Source organism: Pteropus vampyrus, unplaced genomic scaffold (genome assembly GCF_000151845.1).
Source record: "Pteropus vampyrus isolate Shadow unplaced genomic scaffold, Pvam_2.0 Scaffold41, whole genome shotgun sequence".
NCBI classification, from domain to species: Eukaryota; Metazoa; Chordata; class Mammalia; order Chiroptera; family Pteropodidae; genus Pteropus; species Pteropus vampyrus.
In genome coordinates, this window is record NW_011888822.1 from 5,705,353 (window position 1) to 5,729,131 (window position 23,779).

The 23,779-nt window shown below is 36.3% G+C and overlaps 1 protein-coding gene across 15 annotated transcripts in view; it reads right to left on the reverse strand.

The window, feature by feature from the left end:
• MAGI1 (membrane associated guanylate kinase, WW and PDZ domain containing 1) overlaps positions 1–23,779 on the reverse strand; it is a 570,532-nt gene that overhangs the window by 63,732 nt on the left and 483,021 nt on the right. For all 15 annotated transcript variants that reach the window (XM_011358470.2, XM_023529697.1, XM_023529692.1 and 12 more), the window contains 5 exons: positions 18,989–19,046; positions 16,308–16,483; positions 14,273–14,365; positions 9,527–9,709; positions 8,338–8,958 (listed from right to left, as the gene is read on the reverse strand). In XM_011358470.2, coding sequence (XP_011356772.1) covers positions 8,338–8,958; positions 9,527–9,709; positions 14,273–14,365; positions 16,308–16,483; positions 18,989–19,046 — 1,131 coding nt within the window. The remainder of the gene's footprint in view (positions 1–8,337; positions 8,959–9,526; positions 9,710–14,272; positions 14,366–16,307; positions 16,484–18,988; positions 19,047–23,779) is intronic.

The following is a 23,779-nucleotide window of genomic DNA, read 5'->3' on the forward strand; positions in this document are numbered from 1 at the left end:
CAGAAGTTTTAGGTGTGCCAGCCACTTTACATTATGAATATAATATAAGTAACATTCGAACTGTATAATCAAGTCTAAAACTGCATATACATGTTAGAATAAATAAGTGAAGCCTGCTTAGGTTTAAAAATTATAAGATCAAATCCATTAAAAAATTTTAAGACCCAAAACGAGAGTTCCTTAAGTTGCGAAAAGTGAGGGGTAATTTTTATGTTGTATAATGAAAGACAGACCCGAAATAGAGACATTTTTTTAAATCTCATTTCTTGCTATAAGCCCAAATGTAGTTCAAATATAAATGTGAACTAACAGTCTATAAAAACAATTCTAAAGTAAAATCTTTGATAACTGTAAACCATGGCAAAAAACAAAAATAGTAACTTAAAACTGTGTTAGTAACAAATGCTATCGCCATCCTGTTTAGCACTGTAGAAATGCTGGGAAATTTGCTAATTTTACCTGAACAACTTTTATTACCTAAGAAGATATTAGGCAGCACAGTGAGTCTGACAAGAGGACTCGACTTCCGAAATTATTAGAAAATTAAGCAAGCGCCATAAATAAGCAGGGAAGTCAATTAGTTTGAGATCTCGAATGAGATTAATACAGCAAGGAGATTTCAACATCTTTTTTAAAGAGAGTCTGACAAACTTTAAGTTGCTGATAGCTCATGTGGCGGATTATACATTATTTTATATATAAGAATTTAAGGTGAACTTTCCTTGTGTTCTAAAGTTTCTTCCCCTCTTTGGATTTAAGATACTTTACATAATAAAATAATTTAAATTAAGCTTCTTAAATAATGTCAGTCCAGTATCAGATGATGATATACTTCCTGGCTAGTATAGGCCCTGTAATTCTCATTAAAAATGATGAGCTGTCTCCTTGGGATACAGCTGGTGGCCCTAAGTGCTAATACTTGACAAGTCTTTTAAGTTCTCTAAGTCTCAATTCCTTGTGACCCCCTAATATCTAATACATGTAAAGAACTTAAAGTGGTATCACACATAAAAAGAATTGAATAGGACCTATCTGGATTTTTAAAAATCCATTCACCATGAAGTTGCCTTCCATCCCACATTTTTCTTCTATTCAAAGGTATAATAATAAGAGAAAGGGTAAAATAATAGACATTCAACATCTCACTTCTGAGGTTAAGATAATCAAAATCTCTAGAGCAGCTCTGTCCAATAGTACTTTCTATGAGGATGGACTTGTTCTATAACAGCAGTGCTCAATACGGTAGTCATGAGCCACATGTGGCCACTGAACTCTTGAAACGAGGCCGGCTGGACCAAAGAACTGAATTGTACATTGCATTTAATTCTAATTAATGAAAAAGCCATGTTTGGCTAGTGACTGACTACTGTATTGATGCTGGAGAACGTGTTTAATTGGACCAATATGATTCACTGATGTGGTTGTCTAGGATATTGGCATCACATAAAGCAGCCTGCAACAGAGAGCATAGGCTTTGCAGGCAAACAGTCTTGTGTTGGGATTTAGGCTCTGTCACCTTTACATTGGGTGATCTCTCTTGCTGCTTGTTTCCTCAGCTATAATGATGGTACTCACTTCGGAAAGTTCTCTTGAGGATTCATGTTTATGAACAAAGGGCCTGACATTAATTCATATTTTCATTCAATAAATACCTGAATACCTACAATGTGCCAGGCACAGTTTAAAGTGGTGAGGATAGTGGTTGAGACCAAGCCCTTCTCTCAAGATCACAAGTAAGTATAAGTGCCATGAAGAAGAAGGACAGACCAAAAAGTGATGGTGGTGGAAGCTACTTTATTTTCTATGGAATAGTCTGAGCAGTTTTCTCTGAGGAAAGGACCTTTGAGCAGAAGCCTGAAGGATGTGAGTGAGAGAGCCCTGTGGTTCTCTGGGAGAAAAGTATAGACAGAGGAAAAAAAGCAAGCGCTAAGGCCCTGGTACCAGACTTTGGAGTTCACTCTGAATGATGGGAAGCTATTTTGACATGAGGAGTGACTCGATCAGTTGACTTTAAATCACTCTAGCAGAAGAATGGATTGTAGGAAGCATTGAGATCTGTTGCAAGGCCACTGCAAGGCCACTGCAAGGCCACTGCAAGGCCAGGTGCCATATGATGGATGGCGGAGGCCAGGTTAAGCTGGGAGGTAGATGGAGCATGGGCATACTAAAAGGGAGAGCTGACAGAATTCGCTGATGTGAATATACAGAACTATTAGGATAATGCTCTGTAAGCAACCTGAATTCCCTTTCAGAGGCCATGCAGTTCAATTTGAGAGAATCTGGCAGTCAAACACTTAAGTGGTACAATTTGCAATTCATTCTCCAGTCCAACCCAGAGGGCAAAGAGAGGAGAGGCTCCTGATCACCCGGGTGGTTGGTTTAACTCTCTGGCGCACAGCTCACTGCTGTTCTAATTATGATGGCTTTGCATCATTTCAGAAAGAAACACACACACACACACACACACACACACACACACACATCCAATGTTAATGATGTGCTTGGATGATGAGATTAGATATTGCTGTCCCTGTTTGGATTGATGATGATTTAGTAAAGTAAATACCATCAGCAAATTTTGATGAAAATTAAGGGGCATCAACTTGCCCATGGACTTCAGACCATATCCCTTCCTATATTGTATAAGGTATACTTCTCAACAGTTACGGTAGTGGAGTTTCTTCTCCATAAGTCATAAGGCTGCTCGGCAGAGCAGTTAAGAGCTGAGTCTCTAGAACCAAAATTCCTGGCTTTGCCAATAATCAGTTATGTGATTCTGGGAAAATCTTGTCTCATTGTCCAATCTAAAATGAAGCCAAGATTTTACTTACCTCAAGTCTCTTTTGATTTATGATATATAAAATGTTTAGAACCAATGATGCTTGGCACATTGTGGAAGAGTTTACTGTTTTTATTACAAGTGGTTTAAGCAAGGAAGAGTCTTATACATACTTTCCCAACCAAACCAGAAATTATCCCTTTGCTATAAACCAAGTAAATATTGCTGTGAAGTTTCAACACTGAAAGCAAAAACAAGTCCTTCGATTTTGCACCCCTTAGAGTAGGGACTAACAATCAGAGCCATCATTTTCTGAGGGACCCACTCAGAATCACATTGCAAACTGGTAGCAGTTCCAATGTGGTCACAACGATGGGGTGTTATGAGGTTTTATTTACGTGTGTTTATTGCTTGTGCCATGATAACAAGCCTGGCACACAGTAAGTATTCGATCAATGACAGTGGTAACATTATCATTGCCATCACCACACCCATTTTCACATCTAATTATTGCCTTTCAGCATCTCTTTGTCATCTTTCTAAAGTTATGAGGTATGACTATAAAGCCATATGATTCATTTTCTATTGTGATGTGTGGAGCCAGTTTAATTTATTCAGTTAGTGTTTACTGAGGCCTTACCACATGCCTTTTCCCTCATGAGGTACCAGGGATATAAGTGGTAAAGGTGAACACAGTTCTGCCATCGAGGAATCAAGCTCTAACATTTTATTACATTATACTGAGCGACCTGACAAAAGCATTCAGGATGCAGTCTGTGCAAGTGGAAAGCAAAACATCACTTCTATTACTGTCGTGATCAGCAAAAGCCATTGAGAGACTGTATTCAAATCGAACATCTCCCAAATCAAGTCCTCCCTTCTATTCTCCTCAGACGTAGAAAAATGTAGAATTCGGGAGCTGAAATGGACCTTAGGGAAAACTGAACAACTTGTTGTGTATAAAGTAGACTTTAAAACGAAGAATATTACTCAGAAATAAACATAATTGTTTAGTTTTATAAACTTATCTTTGCCCCGGCCCCTGCCCCACAAGTTATAAGCCATAAAGTCAAAATTAGAAGAATCCACGAGCGCAAGAGCCTAACGTTGGTTACCACTCTGATTGTACATTAGAATAGCTAACAGAGCTTCTAAAAAAATACTGATGCCTGGTGGTCACACACTGAGATTAAGATACAGTAGGTCCAGGCTGGAGCTTTCTTTCCTTTTCTTTCTTTTCTTCCTTTTCTTTCCTTTCCACTTTCCTTCCTTCCTTCCTTTCTTTTCTTTTCTTTTTTTTTTTAATAATTAAAAAGCCACCCCTTACCCAGTTGCTTCTGATATCGGGCAATGTCAGTAAAATACCACTGATTTACCATGTGACTATTTCTATGTCAGGAATTAGCACTAATGCTACCTTATTTTATTTCTGTAATGCACAGGCATGTGCAAAGTACGTATTATCATTCCCATGTTTTCAGATGACTTGCCTAAGGTCACACAGCCAGTAAATGCAGGACTGGGATTTAAACTTGCATCACCTGGCTCTAGAATCTTGTGCTCATTTCTCTCTAAACAACTATTGAAAACAAGACAATAGGTCCCAAATGGAGTCATTTATGCTAAGTCCTGTATCAATGAATCCAGACTTAACAGTTTTGGCTTTTCCCAGGGATAGAATCTTAAACCAGCCAACACGCAATTACCTGGTCAGCACTACTGAGCTAATCTGCCTGAAAAAGGTTCCTGATATCTCCTAAAGGAAGGTGGCCTAGTATAACCACTCTACTTTTTACTAGTAAAACTTCCTGTCTGGCTCTCTTCTTCCTAGAAAAGTCTTTCATTTTGTACAGCCCCTTGGAACTCCTTCCTATCTGCTAGATGGGATACTGCCTGATTCACAAATCACTGAATAAAGCCAGTAAGATCTCTATCATTTGCTCAGTTAAATATTGTTTTTGAATGTATCACGAGGTCATTCTTTGCATAAAATCAGAGCCAAAAGGAATTACTCTAAAGATGATCTAGTGCAAATCATCCTTTTTTGATAAAGAAATGAGTCACAGGGCAGGAGTAGTAACCTAATCAGAGGTACAGAACAGCTAAGAGCAGAGTTTAAACTAGAGGCTGGCTTCTGACACCCTCAGTTCAGCTTTCTTTTCAATATATGCTTTTTCTCAAAAGCAAAACATACTTCATACATTCTCAACTTTCATAAAGCATTGTCAAATCTTCTCTTGAAACAGAGTACTCTGATTCAACCCAAAATTACATCTTAAAGAGTGTTCCACCTACTAATCGATGTTGAATTAGCCAAATATAAAACACGTTTTACTTAGAGGCACACGGTAGTTATATGCTATAATATAACTCCTCTTAAAAAGTAAAACAACCTTTATGGGCCAAATTCTATTATATCTTTTTGTAAATTAAAAATACAACTTTTTTTTTTTTTAATAGCAATCACCTTCTACGGTGATTTTCCAAATACCTCAAAAAAATGTCTCTAGACTCACACTGGTGTCAGGGTACAGGCTGTCTGAATGCAAATGATATGGAAAAAAAAATAATAAAAAGCATTCTCCTGACTGGACAGCAGAGGGAGAAGGAGGAAAGAACATGCCATAGGAAGATGGGGAGCTAGGCACAGGAAGAAGGTGCTGTTCCTTAAAGAACTTGACTGACAGACCAGTAGGCAGGGTCACGTTTATAGGGAAGAGATTTGTAAACAAATCAGTAATGATCTCAGCTGCCGGGCCATATAAATGGACATCATCAGCAACTCTGATCCACGAAACTGTCTGACCCTAGAAACTAACAAATGATATCCTAATCTCTGCTTGATTTCCAGGATGGAGGGGGAGCGGGGTAAAAAACACTAAAAACCAAAATGTACCTTGCACGAATAAATATCAAAAATGAGCTTGGGAGATTAAACATTAAAACAAAATAAAAATGTAGCCAGTTATGCCCTAAATTAGAAAAAGCCATTTCTTTAAAGCATAGAAAGCCTCATCCTAGAGATCTAGATTCCTGATCATCACAAACTGTGTAGATTTAATGAATTTATCAACCTGCTTACTAGGAATTATGACAGAAACGAGATTCATTAGAAAGAATCAGAGAAATGGCCATTTACTCTTTAACTTAACATAGCTGCTCTCTTTGTTGTTTCATCCAACCGTCTCATTTATACGCCCCCTACCGTACAGGAGCGATGATTAAAATGTCAGGGCTGATTCAATTAACTAATGTATGGCAGAAATAAATATATTTATATGTTTTCTAGAAAGATTAATAGTAGCTACAGCTAGCCTGCCAACTGTAGATGTGTAAACTTCCTATCCGATACATAAATCAAACACAAGGCATACGGTGTCTTTTAAAGACTGCTGATGTTACAGTGATTTTAAATTACTCAGGTTTTAGAATAAACTATGTAGATGTTGACTAATGTGGCGATATATTCTGGATCTTTCCATATTAATTTAATGTTATGAAATGTAATGGCATTAACAAAAAGAAGTTCGCAAAAATTAAGAAGAGAGAATGCAAACGTATTTGAAATCAAGGGATGTATTTCTACAATCAGTTGTTTTCTAGTTTTGGCATATTCATTATAACATGGTTCTAGAAGCTATTGTAAGTTAGTAGATTGTAATGAGACTTTATTTTTTGGTCTCCTTAAAAGTGAATTTAATTAAAAAAGAAACTGAATACATTAACAAAAGAAATGAAGGAATAAATAAAATACGGTAGGAAAGCAGAGTAGTTTGTGACCATCAGATGAGCAGTGGATGAATCATGCCTCTGATGAACTAAAAACTATTGAAAAGTTTCCAAGTTGCTGGCTTCAGGAATCAGCAATTATGCAAAAATCAGTGTAATTTAGAGTTATGTAGGGCAGAGCACTGGACTGGAAACTACAGACTGGAGGTGAACTTCTCAGTCATATTTGGGTTGACGCCTTCCTACCTTTCAGGGACATGGGAAAAATGAGTTGAGAGGCACATGACAGTATGACAGTGTTTTGTAAATTGCCAACTTATCTATAAGTCCAGGTGTCATCATTATCATCCTTATACTCAAATCACTTCCTACTACATCTTGGTCACTGTTATAAAAACAATTATCTGTGCAGTCAAGTGACCTAGGTACAATAAGAGACTTCAAAAAATTTTATCGTGAGAAAACATTTTTAAGAGTAAAATCTATACAATGGCTTTTTAACTGTTCAAGAAAGGTTGACTGAACATTTCGATTTACACAGACAGTTGCTCTGAATTTTAGATTTCTTTCCAGTGATCACAGAGCACAGAGTTTCACGAGAGCACGAGAACATGGCTGCTGTGACATAAATGAGCTCCCCTGTTGTAACAGAACCAAGAGGAAATAAAAGTCTGGTTCCTCATCTCTTTTCAGGGGGTCGGAATATGCTGTGCATGAAACAAATCATGTTGGCAAGGATCAGGGGAACAACCAATCTCAGGTCCATTGTATGAAGTGATCAATCAAGACTAGTCACAAATACATATCCAGAAGCAAGACATTTCAACATCATGGAAAATATTTCTCAGTGTGAGCTCTGGTAGGGCAAGGGTGGGGGGTGCAGACAGGGGAATAAAAGGAAGTGTATCATCTCAAGATTTAGAATACCCTGCTCCGCTAAGATGCTTAACCACTTCATTAAATTGTGGGTATGCTGAGATAAGTTTTTGATATGATTGGTGGAGCTATTATTCCTGACAAATATAAATAATCAAATATCCATTCATTCATTCATTCATTCACTCAATACCAATTTATTCACGAATACCTAGAGCAGGAGTCAGGTATTGTGCTAAATGCTGGAGATACAGCAGTCAACATGTAGACATGGACCCTGACTTTATGGATCTTATATTCTAGTGAAAAAGAGAAAATAACAAAAATAAACCAATAAATAAATAAATCAATTACTTGTGGTAATAATCATGATAGAGACTTTGAAAAAATAGGATGGATATTACACGGAGGTATTGGGGGACTACTTTAGATAAGTGATCATTGAAGCCTTCTTCTAGGAGGAGACTTGAATGAGACTAAACTAGCCAAGAGAAGAATTGAGAATAGAGCATTCCAAGCAGAGGGGACAGGAAGTGCAAAGACCCTGAGACAGAAAGGACCTGGGAGTGCTATAGGCACTTCAGAAAAAAAGCCAGATGACTAAAGCATAGTGAGTAGGGTAGAGGACTGTTTGATGAGGTTGGAAGAGTGGCCAGGAGCCATATTTTGCATGTACACCAGGTTCAGGAGAATTAAAGATTAAGTTTTAAAATCTTAATGGTTATTAAAAAGCACAATCTGATTTACATTTAAGAGTATCACTCTTTTTGCATGTGTGGAACATAATGTATAAACACAACCCTTATCCCAAAGACACTAGCATTTGAAGTAATCAGAAGGCATTTTAAATGCATTTCCAAACATTTAAAGCCCTTGAATAGCCATCTGAATACCAGTAAGTTAAACAAAAGATTATGGGTTTTAAAAAAATCAAACAAAATAAACCTACGTACCTCCTCGTTGCACCAATAATGTGACCTCACTTCCCTTTGGACATTCAATCAGCATATCCACAACTTGGTTGTGAGTCAGAGCCTGCACATTCTTCTTATTTACTTCCACTATAAGATCCCCTTCTTTCAGGCCTCGGCACCTCGGACTGTCAACAATCTGTTTCACCCTTTGGCCACCACCACCAGGACTATCCGCGATAGTAAAACCAAAGCCCATTGGCCCTTTCACTATATGAACAGTTATGAGTTCTGGCTGAGTGGCTATAGAGGAAGCCAAAGAGACAGTGTCATTGGGGTAACCATGGGAACCGTTTGAAGCCACATCAGCAGGACTGCTTGGCCTGGCGTCCTTCATGCCATTGACTTTGCCTGTTTTACTACTGTGACTAGCTGGCGAATCATAGGTCTCTTGCCCATTCACAATGATTGGTTCTTTATCCAAAATGGCCACCGAGGTCACTAAACTCGTATTGGGGTCATCTGGGTCAAAAGGCAATGGATAACCTCGGCAGAGTTCAAGGTCCACGCTGGCACCAATGGGAATGGACTGGAAGATTTTCACAACTTGTGCATGCGTGTGTCCCAAAACACAGGTGTCGTTCACACTGACAATTACATCTCCTGCAAAAAGTAAGAGTTTGGGAGTTAAAGAAAGACGAAAATGCCTAGAAAATTATATCGATATTATAATATAAAATCCTACCACTAAGAAGCCAAACTGATGCTAGATTTGGGGGTAGTCCTGTAGGGCACAAAGAGACTGCTTCTATTACTTATTTTAACTACTGATAAGGCATTCTTTTAGCATCTAGTGTCTTCCCTGCTAGTGAGAATATAATGATCACTGAAAAACATTGGGGCTTTCATCTAAAAAAAATTTCTTATGCAGAAATCCAAGTTTAGAATCAATTTATTCAAACAGATCTACATTTTTTTTTTTTTACTAAATTACTGCTCTACTATTCTCAATAGCACCCTAACAGCTCCCTAGAGTTAAAATGGCTTCAAAGGACTTAATCTATACCAGGGAATACATTTAATGTAGTGGAGGAATGTTGCTCATTCATAAAGTTTTTAAGGGACATTTAGAAATTCATACAATCATGCTGTTGCTTGGTCTTGCTCAGGTTCCAGGTAGAAATCTCACCCACCACACAGGAAATGCTACTGGGCCATGTAGTATCTCTACCTGTTTCCATCTTGCCGTCCAATGCAGCAGGACCATCTAGGACCAAGCTCTTGATCTGCAGAAACTCATCAGGTTCATCCCCTCCGACGACCGTGAAGCCGAAGCCACGACTGCTTTTCCGCAGCTTCGTGTGAATAAACTTGCCTTTCAACTCAGAAGGGTTTCGTGTAAAAAAGGGTTTGCCTAGATGAAAACAAGAAGAACATAATGAATGTTACCATGAGTGAAAAAGTAAATTATATAAGAAATGATGCAACTTATAGATAACTCTCCAAGCTCCTGCATTGAGGCATTTGGGCACATAGGTGTCTTAAGAAAGGTCTCTCTTGATTTCAGTAGTAAGAGTGATCCTAGGCCCCTTTGTGTAAAGAGGGAGGATAGTATGTATAGCATGTCAGCATGAAGATCCAAAAGAAAATGAGAGATGGATGAAATTGGTGTCCATCGTCTAATACACTCCATGGTTTCAGTTCACATAGTTTGACAGCAATCAAGCTGCATGAAGTCCTTCATAGAAAATGTGGGTCCTTTGCTTGATGTATTTTGTTTTGTTACAGTTTATATTATGCAATTCAGCTTCCAATGTGTTGCCTTTGGGTTTGGCTTCCACTTGTAAAACCAATTCAGCAAAAACTTTAGCTGTTAATCTGTTAATCAAACAGAAAACTCATTCTGAAAATACATAGATAATACTAAGAAACATACTGAATAGTCACAAAGAACAATTTGATAAAAATGTAGAATCACTACTTCCAAAATTAAAAGTTATAGGTTTACTTTGACTTGAATTCTGGATTCAACTGATTTCTCTTGTTAATTTGCATCTTTTAACAATTTGTTAAATAGCCTGGACATTTCCAACGCTAAAATTTATTGTTTAAAAAAAAGCTTAAAACATGTGGCTTAGAATATTTTTAAAAAATAAAACAAAAATATAGAAACCTAAACTAAACAGACATAGTTACTAACAAGAGCCATATAGCTCCGAATTCAGTTGTCTTCTTTAAAATAAATTAATAGATATATAGCTGATTAACTTTCAAATATGCTACCTAATGTTTTATTGAATTTTCTTGATAACATTCATAAAATTTATACAGAAACCAAAAATTTTGTTTTGGGTTTTGTTAGTTGGGCATTTCACTATGATTGAGAAACTCACTAGAATTTCTCTGGTTATCCCCAATAGTGAACATAATTTCAGCTCTCCTAATTATAATTCTATCTCCTGTCCTTACCACAGCTTCCTCATGTGCCTTATTTCTTTTCTATCAAAAGTGCTATTTAAAAAACAAAACAAAACAGGAGAAAAGTCTCTATAACTCTTGTATTAGAGTCTGGTACCCAAGAAGGAAATGATTTTTAGTTAGGTATATCTAAAAGGTCTTTTTAAAAAGGTCTCTGGGCAGATATATAATTTCTAATTATGTATTTCAAAAGTTTCTGGCTCTCAAAAAGGCCCTTTTAAATTGTCTAGAGTCATAGGTCTGCTCACTAACCTCCTCTTCTCTGGTGCAGTCTCAAGGCTGGTTGGAAGCTTGACAAACTACAGCCCTATCACTGTGGCTAAAGAAAGTAAAGGCATAGTAGGATTCACTATGTAAGGTCATCTGCCAAGGAACCGGGAAGATGATGTCAGCTGCAGTCAGGGCTTATGGAGAGACAGGCATTATGGCAATTATCAGATGAAAAACTGAGGCCAAGTGAGGTTACCCCCAAATTTTACTTTGGGGTTTATGTGAATTTTTGAGACAGAGGCTGCTGGGGGGTTCAGAGAGCTTGAAGGGGAAACACATTGCAGTTATGCAGAGATGCCAACGGCCATTACCTTCTAAAGGAGGCTTTCTCGAACCACCATATTAAAAACTGCAATAGCTCCTCCACCATTCCCAATCTCCTTTTCCTGCTTTATTTTTGTCCTTAGCATTTATCACCACTCAAAACAGTCTATATGTCACTCACTGGTTTGGTGTTTTGTCTCACTCTCCCCCACCCCCTTGCATGAAAGGCACCGCACATGCACGTACATACAACCACTAGAATGTAAGCTCCATGAGGATTTCTGCTTGTATATCCAATGTACACTGAATGAATCAACAATAACACAAAGAAATGAGATTTAATATGTCTTTGAGAAGGCTAAAAGAGGTGGGAGTATAAGCTTTTCATCCTTATTTTAGGCAAAGTTAGAAGATGTGAAAATGTGCCTAGCAGTTTACTTGAATGAATTTTTTTTAAAGCCATTAGTATATTATGAGCTTAAAATGTTTTCGACTTAATACAGACATTAGCGGAGCTTTGAAATTACATCACTGACATTCTTTTTCAGTGCTTAACTAGGGAGGAAAGATCACATTTATGTACGTTTTATTGTTTTACGTATGGGCAGGCCATCAGTTAATGTAGCTTTGGAAAAGAAACGCTTTTCTACCCATATGCAGTGAAATCTGGAGCTCTTTGCTGTAGCCCTGTGGTACACGTAATTTTCTAAGACAGTCTAGTCTGTTGGCTAGTGGCCAGTTGTAAGATTTTGTTATGTGTGAGAGTCACCTGGATAGCTTTTTTAATATACTCATTTTTAGGGCCTGCCCTAGATTCACTGAATCAGGATTTTCTGGGGCTTGGGCTAAAAATCTGCTTTTGAACAACTCTTAGGTGCATGTTTCTCTGTCAGGCTGTTACTATTCTTGGCACTACTGTGTGAAGACTCTAGACTAGTCCAATAGCACTTCCTGTGGCAAAGTTATAACTGTTTGAAAGAAAAGGATTAGCATGGAAATTACATAGTAGAAAGGCTATAAGAAACATGAAAGGTTCCCAGGGAGAGTTCAGTGAACTTCTCCCAAATTCCAAACCACTATGGGACTGAAGAGAGTCAAAGAAGAAAAGAAAAAATAAAACAAAAAACGGTGTAGGAAAAAGAAGGAATCTGAGATGATGCTCCCAACACAGACACATACCATCTGACCCTTCCCTGAGATGGTGCACTAAGCATTTGCAACCCAGAATCTGAACCTTTAAAGCTTTAATTTTAATCTCTAAGACAATTCTTTAAGGAAGCTGTTCTACTTATCATATATGTATATATATATATGTACGTATGTGTATATTGTTTCACTCCATAATAAATTTCAGCAGAAACTAGGTAGCAAAGGGATATTATCTTGTTTGGAGTATCCTACAGTAAATATATATATATATATATTTTCTCCTGCCTCTGTGAGATTTAAAGTAAAAAGGAAACTATTAAAAAATTGAACATATACAAGCACTAATTATAAAATGTTAATTCTATAAATGAAAAGAATAAGATGGAAAAAGTGAATATAACATGGGAACCTGACAATGACCTGAGATGAAAAGGAGTTAGCAAAGCAAACAGTAGGAGGAAAAGACAACTGTGAACAGAGTGAACAGCATATGCAAAGGATCTGACATGGTCGAAGGTTTGCTGGTTCCAGGAACTGAAAAGAGATTCAAGGAACTGAAAAGTTAGTGTAGCTAACATCAGGAGAGGGGGAAATAAGACAATATGAGGCTGCAGAAGGACTTTTATACTTAAAAAATACAGGGGAGGCCACAATCATGTTGATACTAATTAATATGTTATTATCCACCATGTTCTATCTTTGTTAAAGCCATTATCACCATAAAAAAGTTTATCCAAGCCAGCAGAAATTATTTTACATAAACTGATATTAATACTAATCTCATGACAATATCAGCTAGCAGGGAAACAACTTCTTTCTTTTGAAAATGATAATAGGGGAATCAAATTAGAGAAAATACTTATTCTACTCATCTTTTTATATCTAACACAACTATTATCTCTTTTAAAATGAAAAGGAAGACAAATTTTATAGGCATATTAATAGTTCTGCACCACATTCCTCAAAGCCATCAAATATGATGCTTGTTCTCTTTTTCTTATTTAAAAGAAAAAAAAAACCTAAACAAATAAACAGCAAAAAAAATCTTTTCTATCATTTAAAAGTAATGAGGCCTGAAAATAGCAAGATTCTGGAGCTTTCAATTTTCAAAAATTAGCCTCTCTAGGGGGCTCATAACTATTTGTGAATGTAAATAAGTGAGACCCAATGAAATGCTGTAAAACATGCATAAATGCCAGAAGTGCAGTAAGAACAGGAGATGAGAATGTAAAACAATAATATCAAACCATTTTACTTTTATAGGAAAATTATAGTTAAAAGCAAATATGTTGACTAGAATCTTAAAATACCTAATGCCAAGTTTTCAATTTATTTTATTTAGCACAATAATAAATATCTGTGGTCTCTAAATTGGTGGTTCACAACTCTGGGATATTTTTGACTCCCAGGGGCACTTTTTGTCATAACAGGGGAAGGGGCACTACTGGTACCTTATGGGTAGAGGTCAGGGATGCTGCTAAACATCCTACAATGTGTATATATAACACAGCCCCCATAACAAGGAATTATCTGACCCAAAATGTCAATTGTACTGAGGTTGATAAACCCTGGTTTAATCGATCCTTAATAACAAGTAGTCATTACTTTTAGAGCATTACAAATAGCTGAAGAAATTCATACAGAAAAGTTTCTAATTTTTTTGACAATTTTGATTAACAATACATTTAAAGTTTCAATCATTATGGTTTTTGCTATTGAAGGAATGAGCTGGGAGTTACAAAATTCAACTTCTTAAAATATCCTTAAAATTAAATTTTTGAACTAAAATTATGATGCAATTATAAAAATACTTTACCCTGAAGTGAAGCTTCTCTGGCCGGCTCTGGATTGCTTGCGGGGTGGTTAGGAATAACAGGAGGCACAAGCGATGAATGGTCTTCCGTCCATTCTACATGAAAGAGAAAAATGGTTTACTGGTTTTCCCTTCAAATGGATGGTCAATTTACTTGGGATTCACCTTCTTCTTAATTATAAAATTACACAAACCAATAAAACCAGAGGCAAAGAACTTAAAAAGAAATTGGTATTTGACCTCACTCTAGGTTAAGAATATCAAGGTATCTCTCTCTGTCTCTGTCACTTTTCTAAGACCTTTAGGGAAAAAAATATTGTGATATATCCAATAAATATTTAGTAATCTCTGGCTAGAGAGTCAAAAGTGAAACCAAGTAACATCGAGAAAGACAGAGTCAACTAAAGACAGCCCAACAAGGGAGACGCTTCTTAAATGTAATTGAGCATGTGTTGGACTGCTAAGCCTGCTTGCCTGAAGTAGTGAAGTTGCATTTCAGCAGTTTGCTAAGATATTATCTCCTATCATCTCTGAACTCCACACGGGACCCATTACCAATAATCCTGGGTCCTCACTACAGTTGTATTTCCCTTGGAAGCCCAGAAATAACTCACAGTGAGTAACCCTTGATATTTACCCTAGATTCCTTTCCAGCTCAATTAACATATTCAATTGCACATACATATTCAGTTGTATACTCTCATTCTCCAAACTGCGATATCAAGTTTCACCAGCTCAGAAAAAAATATTAAAAAAAACATTTTTTAAAATAAAAAAAATAGATTAAGGTAGAAAGGAGAACTTTTCAATAAGTGAACACACACAAACACACACAAACACACCCGCCCCACATAGAGTCTATGGTAGTGGTTGGCAAATTATGGTCAAAAGGCCAAAATTGGGCCCAACGCCTGTGTTATACAACTTGAGCCAAAAATGGTTTTTACATTTTTGAATGATTGGAAAAAAAAATAAAAAAGAGTATTTTACAACACATGAAAATTACATGAAGTTTAAATTTCAGTGTCCATAGATCATGTTGAATTGGAACACTGCATGCTCATTTGCTCACATATTGTCTATAGCTGTTTTCATACTACAAGGGCAGAGATGAATAGTTGTAACAGAGACTGTACGAACAATAAAGCCCACAAAATTTACTATCTGCCCAGAAAAAGTTTGCCTTCCATGCTACGGTCTATATTTATGATATTCAATATTATATTGTAAGTGTTATATTTGACACTCATATATTTGATATCAAATATTATATTGAGAGTGTGTTAGCCTATCTTTTTTATAAGTATTCAGTGAAAACTGGGAAAAACCTAAGCATCTATTAATCAACAGATGGCTAAGTAGAAACATTCATAAAATGAAATATTATGCAGCTATTAAAAATTATAAGATAAATCTATATTAACCAACTGAATTATGTACAAGAAATATATTTATGTGAGAAAAATGAGTCACAAAACTTATATATATATAAATTATGATTTTTGTTAAAATGTGGATATTTGTACATTCCTAGAAAATTTCTGTTGAGAATGGGTCTGGAGCGAGTGGGGGAGAATTTAATGTTCTACACTACAAAAAGCATGAATTAACTTAGTTTTTTAAAAAGCACTCAAATTATCAGCTTTCTGTGATGCACACATGTAATGTTCTTAAAATTAAAAGTTTCATATCCGGTAATTCTTCTTAAAGTGCTAAAAGTGGTTTAGATTTAGACAGCAGTTGGTGTGCGAATGCTGCTGGGGCAAGGAAATTCTTTCACCATCAGAAAGGTCTCCAATCCTAAAGACAGCTTTCCTTTCTACATTTGAGATTTGGTTGCCTTTGATTTGGGTCCCCCATTTGAGCTGTCTGGGTTGCAGGGAAGGGAACTCTAGCAGCTCTGTATTCCTTCCACCAGGACATCAAGTCCTCAGGATGGCAGGACATGATTATTCAAGGCCAGTTCTGACCACATGGGGGTGTTGGCGCCCAGACTTCACCCTGAGCTCCTCAGCCCACAGATCAAGAGAAAGCCAACCTTCTTGCTGCTGTGGCTGCTGCTGCTGCTGCTGTTGCTGCTGCTGCTGCTGCTGCTGCTGCTGCTGCGGCTGTTGTTGTGGTTGCTGCTGCTGTTGCTGCTGCTGCTGCTCAATCTGCTTCTTCCGTTTGGCTTCTAGAACTGGGTTCTCATATTGTGTTTTCCTGTTGATGTGGCTGGAACAGAAGGCAGAAAAGATTCAGTTGGGAAACATTTCATCTCACAAGCAAAATGCCAGTCAGGCCAAGTCCTGTGATTAGAACTGAGCAAAGCAGGTGGTCTGAGATGTTGTCCATCTTGTGTCAAAATGTGCAATTAGGAAGAGGAAATAAAAGTGAATAGTTTCCAACACTTACTACTTACATGTACCAAGCATTGTGCTGTAAGTTTTACATGCATTTTATTTTAAAATCTTCAATAAATGCCAGGAGTTAGGTCCTATTTTTATTTATATTTTATGGATTGTAAAAAAAAGCAAATTCCTGAACAGTTAATAACTCACCTAACACAACATAGTTAGTAAACAGTAAAGAGGCATGCAAGTTCAGGTCTGTCTGCATTCAAATCCCACGACTCCCAAATGTTCAAGGAATCACCTGATAAGTCAAGTTGCTTTAATTCAACAAGAAATAGATTATAGAAGTATTAAAAAAATGAGATTAAAGTGGAGAAGCGACGTTGTCTGTAACATATAATGCCAGAACTGCTGTGTAACTTTCTATGATAGAGTTCACGGAAGCATTCACCCACACAATAAAGTTAAAAGAAGGAATCTACCTACATCTGTCAACTATTCTGATCAACAGACATGGAGTCAAGATTAAAAGTATAAACCTTAGGCAAATAGACTCCAAATACAGCTAACCTAAGCAACGTAATGTATTCAAAGTGACAAAGACTCGGATACTTCAGATGGCTATGAAACTAAAAATGCCATGGCAAAATAAACACCCCCTCCCCATACTCATATACACATGTATACATACATACATACATACATACATACATACAAACATACATACATACATAGACACACACACACACATACGTTTTCTTTGCCATGGCCTTATTTATGTGTATGTACATACACATGTTATATAAACACACAAAAGCATAAACAAAATCATACTTCACTAGAAGTTTGGGAACATACTTATTATGTGATTGTTTAGAGTTGAAATACTTTTTAAAGCCAGGTTTTAAGTTTTAAAGGCAAGCATGTCGAATAGGGTAGATGGACCAATTACCCTTATTTCCTATTGCAGGACTACTGGTTTATTTCCTAATTCTTGTAGGCAATTTCATGCTAAGAAATAGTCTAACATGAACAGGCGCGTGGATCTGAAAAGACACAGAGAGGAGAAATGTATAGGAAGACAACAACTAGCCCCTCAAATAAGTTTCTTCATCTATCAAAGTTGTTACCTATTCCTTTTCTCTTAATACACAAATTAGTTGAGGGAAAACTCAAAATGAGCCCCAAATAGGCAAGAACCCCATTGTACATCTGTGAAAAAGATGATCTACAGGGCACATATAAGAACTTTATTTTATGAAGGTCAGAGAAACAACTGAGCTGGCCTTTCTGATGCCCCAAATCACCAATCCTTCTTGTTAGGTAAAGAGGTGGCAATGTCATGGCAAAAGAAACTTGCTATATGAAACTCATGTTTTTACAGTAAGATGCTGAGCATTTTACAACCTTACATTTTTGCATCATATGTTCTTATCACCGGGGTTTTATACAAATGACTTTTCATTGCCAGCAGCGTGAGGTGCAGAAAGCTTGCCAGTTATCTTCACTGTGGCAGCTAGAATTTATAACGACAGAACATTTATATGGCATTTGTTTCTTTCAAAGAATCTTTTATTAGTTATTTCTCATCTTTCTCAGAAGAAATGATATAAAGCATATTTAGCATATTTATTCAATGTTTAATAGCTTGGGTTTCTTTTATTTTGGTATCATTCTACCAATTGATGGGTTTGCTGAAAGCACAAAGTGTATTTCTAATGCTTGACTGAGGCACCTAGTAAAGAGGTTATGATGAGGGTTTGAGACTATTAAAAATGGAAAACAGGAGCCATCTGTATGTCCTCAGGCAAGGGAGAGGCAAAGATGCACACAAGATCTTGCACGTTAGCTAGTTCTCAATTTCCTTCTTAATCTTGACAAAGTTTCATACAATATTAAGATCTGTCTGACCCTTTTAGAAAGTCTGAATGAATAAAGTCTGACCTCAGCAGGGCAAAAAGTAGACAAACAGGTTCTTCTCCTAAAGATAACTCCTATTTATTTGGTCTACTGAATCTGTGCCTTTCTCGTTCATTCTTTCATTCATTCATTCATTCAATTAATACTTATTAAGTACATTCATTCATTCATTCATTCATTCAACTAATACTTATTAAGTACCTGCCATACACCAGGATGATTTGGGCCTTGGTTATAGGGTGGTAAACAAAAGACACAATTCTGGCCCTCGTGAATTTCATAACATAATTTGCTGTCTTGTTATTTGCTGAATATTTTCTCATTCATTAAAATATACATATATTTTTTCATTATAAAATTAAGTTATTATTATTTAGTTTATACAGTATAATGATGTCAAACTCTGTTCAGCATAAATATGCATAATTACAGAGGGTACAAACTAAAGTGTGGATTAGGCACTTACTCTACATAGTAGATACCATAGACAGGGTCTTCAATCTTTTCCCAACCAGCAGGCAGTTCTGAAAAATAAAATAAAGGAACATTTAGAACAAGAAGAGCACGTTCTTAAAGAACCTGGGGATTTTTAACAAGTTAGGCAAAAAGAGAAAGACTCATACAAATGCCTTAAATCCAATTAAAACTGTGTATCCTAAGAGAAAAGCAAGCATTATTTTTATTTTATCACTGTATTTTTCTATATGAAGAACAATTCTTTACTGACACATTACACAAGCAAATGAACCAATAAAATGAAGTCCTGGGTGCCATTCTAAATCAACTATTCAATTATATTTTAATAAAAATATAGTTAAAATTTGCCTTGATGTCTAGTTTCTAAGTATTTATAGTTTTCTCATTTTACTTCTAGACTACCTTACCACAAAAACAAATTTGAGTAAAATTAAATGTTTCTTTTCATTTTCAATACAATAGTACTCTTTTTGCTCTTCCTGGAATGAAATAAAATTTACATCTTATTTTCTCCTTGTTCCTAATTAAAATGTTATTCAGTAAGTAAAAATACCCACGAGGTTGGGTTTTTGAATTGCACACATCTGTCACCCAATTGCTATATTTAAACACACGCATCTTCACCAGCAGTTTGCCTATGAAAGCAGAAACACAGGTCTTGCTCTCCACGAACTCACTAGAATTTATTCCCTTAAATGTGATGGTAAAATGGGATTGGGGAATATATGTGCCTTTTTGAAAACTCAACTGTACTCTACTAAACTTGACTTTGTAAGGTTTCCTATCAAAGGTTGGAACTTTATTAACTAAGTAACAGTGAGTTCTGTTACAGTAAGGATCTATTGTGAAAAAACCCATTGCACTAGGCAATTTGACCTGGTAAAAGAAGCAGCTATGTTTTGTGTCATTAAACAATTCTTTCAGGAAGAGAATAATCAATCAATTTAAATTTCAAAGCCACCCAGATACAGACGTAATTAAAGGAAGATTGTATAATACAGTACTCGAAAGTGAATTGTTATTCCTGCAAGCAGCTATTAAGACCAACTTAAATGAAATATATTACAAATATCGCTTACTCTGAAATACTAGAATTTTTTGTTTTTTTTTTAATTCAAGGAATCATGTGGTCAATATTTTCAAATAGTGAATGTTTCATCAGGGCGTAGGGTTTACATATGCCTCAAATAGTTTCATACTAATATGGAGTCATACGCGTGTACCCACGCAAAGGCTAATTGTTTAATGCTTATTTATTGTTCACATTTGGGGGGGACATCAAGACACATTTATTTCATAGATTTTGCTCCATGTTATACATTTGTGAACAAAGAAACAAGGTTTTCTTCCTTTTATTTTCATTAAAAAAAAAAAAAAAGAAACCCACTTAGCAGGTTTTAAAGGAGTCTCTGAATTCTGGGAGACATAAGCTACTAAAACGCAAGACAGGTCCACTTTGCAGATGTTGATACAACTTGGTATTTTTATACGCAGAGTCTTGAGAACGAATGCAAATCAAATGCCAGAGAAATGGTTTCCCCTTACGAAGCTGGAAATTACCATTTAAATTAAAATGAACCAGAAAAATATTTCCAAAGAGTTGGGAAATCGAAGATTTAAAAAAATGCAAATTGGTGCATAGTCATATATTTGTTCTGGCATGGGGCAGAAAAACTGGTGAGTGTAAGGGGACCACATCATGTTTAATGAACCAAATCTCTTTTCAAAATCTGCAATCTTAAACATTTGGCCCTATTATCTTTAGATAATATAGAGAAAACTTTAAGAATTCAATTCATTCTATTATTAACTTGTCAAACATTAATTGAGTGCCTATTGTCTCCCTGAGATTGTGCCAGGCACCAGGACGCAAAGATAATTGCAATTGCACCATCTGAGCGGACTATTCAAACACCTCATGGTAGGTGCTTTGGTGGAGGCCCGAGAAGGGCGCAAGACAAGAAAAGAAGGCGCTTCTGACTTGGTCCTGCCATGCAGTCAGCAAAGAATGAGGTTGGTCAACCAGAGCATCTGAACATTTGTAAATGTAAACACATCTTCTGGATCAGATTAGCAAATTGCAAAAATTTTTCAGTTTTTCAACCTGAAACATTTAAAATTGAAAAGACAGATTTCTCAATTTCAAAGTGATTAATTTAATAATAGGAATTAGTCTCCTAATGCTTAAAATAGAAATGGATCATCAATTTAAAAAAAAAGATGTCTGTCCTCGAATTTGCTATTTCAATCTAAATAACTGAAAATGGCAGAAAATATTGAAGCTCAGAAAAAGATGACATTACATTTCTTTTTTTGCTAAATACTATGAAGATGCCTAAAGAGACACATAATCCCTCCTCCCCCTTCCGCCTTGTTTAATAACCGTCAGACTTCAAAACAGGCTATATAACCTGTCACAGAGATTTCAGGCAGCTAAGACTCTTTGGGGGTTGCCCAGATCTAGAATCGAACCTTAACTCTACCACCTCATATGTCTGGAGTTGGGTTAGTTTCTTAACATCTTGGAATCACATCCTTCTCTAGGATTTACCCCAAAGGTCAACTGCAGATTAAATGAGGATGCTTGTAAATGAGGATGCACAGCACCCGGCTAGCACATAGGCTCAAAAAAAAAAAAGCAACTGTTCTAGGAAAGCACAAAAGGAGTAGGACAGATTTGTATGGTCTGTTTGCTTGCTATTCTTGTCTCTGAAAATCTCATACTATACTGATTGTCACCACAGAAGCAAATGTGCTGCAGACAAATGTTCTAAATTCTTTTCAAAAGGGATTTGTCAGCACACAGATTGAAAGTCGTGTCCATAATCAGGGATAAATTTCAAAACTGTAACTTAGTTTTGGTTGGCAAGAGACCTCATTTTCTTGTCTCTACCTCTCTTAGTTTGTTTCAGCACATGAATAACCCATAATTCCAAAAGAAGATACTGCGAGTGCTTTTCAGTTCTGGGAAGAAGACTACAGAGGATGTGATGAATTCTGCAAACCAGAAGTGCATAATAGAGTCACTGACCCAGCTCAAACAACAGAGTTCAGAAACGACAACTCTGTAATCAAATGACCTGTGCCCAACACCCATGCCGACAGCCCCTTTTCAGAGGCATTTTATAGAAAAGGTTTCCTTCCTTATCACATCTGGAATTGTATTGTTCACTGAAAAACCTGAGAGTTGCTAATGTTTGAAATTAGGACCCTCTAATTATGAAAATGGGCAATGAACTTGTCAAAAGAATCTGGAATGAATGCAAAAGAAAACTCTGTGTGTGTGTGTATGTGTGTGTGTGTATAAACATGTATGTACACCACTCTTTAAACAGTGGACATATGCAGGCAAAAATAAAGAGTCCTATCTCTACTCTACCTACAAGGACACATTTGAGCCATTTCTATAGTATACATGTTCCTCTTCTGCTCCATATTAAAGGCAGAACGTACCATAAAGAAGTACTGAAAAGTCCAACAAGAGAATGAATGAATGAATGAATGAATGAACGAATGAATAAATGATAAAACTGGTAAAACAATATGAGCTGATCACAGGGATAAATATTAAGGTACATTCTAACTAAGTCTCCTCAACAAGCACCTTGGGAGCTCCTCTTTCAGTCCCTTTCTACAGATAAGGAAAGGGAAGCTAAGTGAAGGTGAATGACTCACCCAAGTTCATAAAGCCAAAAAGTGGAGGAGCCCGAATGTGAGGCCAGGCAGCCTATTCTGACCCCAGACATAGCTCCTCCAATTCACCAGCCACCTCCCAGAATTGTGGCTTTGACCACGAGAAGGGATATTATGCACTCATTAAAACATTTTTAGAGTCCATAACAGCATGGGAAAGTTTCCATAATATTACAGTTACATGGGAAAAAAGAAAACAGACATTTCTTTCCTAAAAACTTCAACATTCAAATTTCCATAGAAGTAAATAAATGTGCGCTCCTGAACACAGTTATATTATCTCTACCAGCTGCCTACTGACAGCAGTAGTTCACAGATATTAGTTAGGTATCAAGAGTAGTTTAAAGTGGCTCAACAAATGATTAAGGTACTCATTTTATGTCTGGGAAACCTAGTTCTGTCTTTTTCAATTAATCTAATAACAGTAGACTGATACATTTTTAAAAAATAAATTACTTTCAGATTGTTATATTACATAGATTGAATCACAAGTCACTTCTACCACAATGACCACAAGGACAACTTATTAAACATGTTTAAAATAAGTCTACCAATAGTTACCCACCATTGCTTGCATATCCATCCATTACAACAGAATATGCTCCAAACATTAAGAAAAACAGAGCTAAATTCTATTATATCATAACTCTAGTCAACCATGATTATCTCTATCTATATAACAAAAACAAAATTGAATGAAAATAATCTGTATTAAATAGTTATATTTTCAGTTCTTAAGGCAATCTTAAAAATGCTAGGCTGATTCAATAATCTCAGTACAGTTCCATTCATATTGATGTTAAACAATTTTCTATTTAAAAAATATATCATGGTCATTCTTCAATTGGCTACGGCTTTCATGTGCAATTTAGCTAAAACCTGTGCTTTCCCAACTATCCTTCTCTAGAGGCATCAGATGGAATGCAAACTAATATGAACACTGTTCAAAACTGAATGTAAAACATTTAACTTAGCAGGGGACATAATTCAATACGTTCCAACAGCAAAGATAAAAGAGTGTGGCATTACCTGCGAATGGAAATTATTTCTAAACTACAATAGCTAGGGTAGTCAGGATCTGATTTAC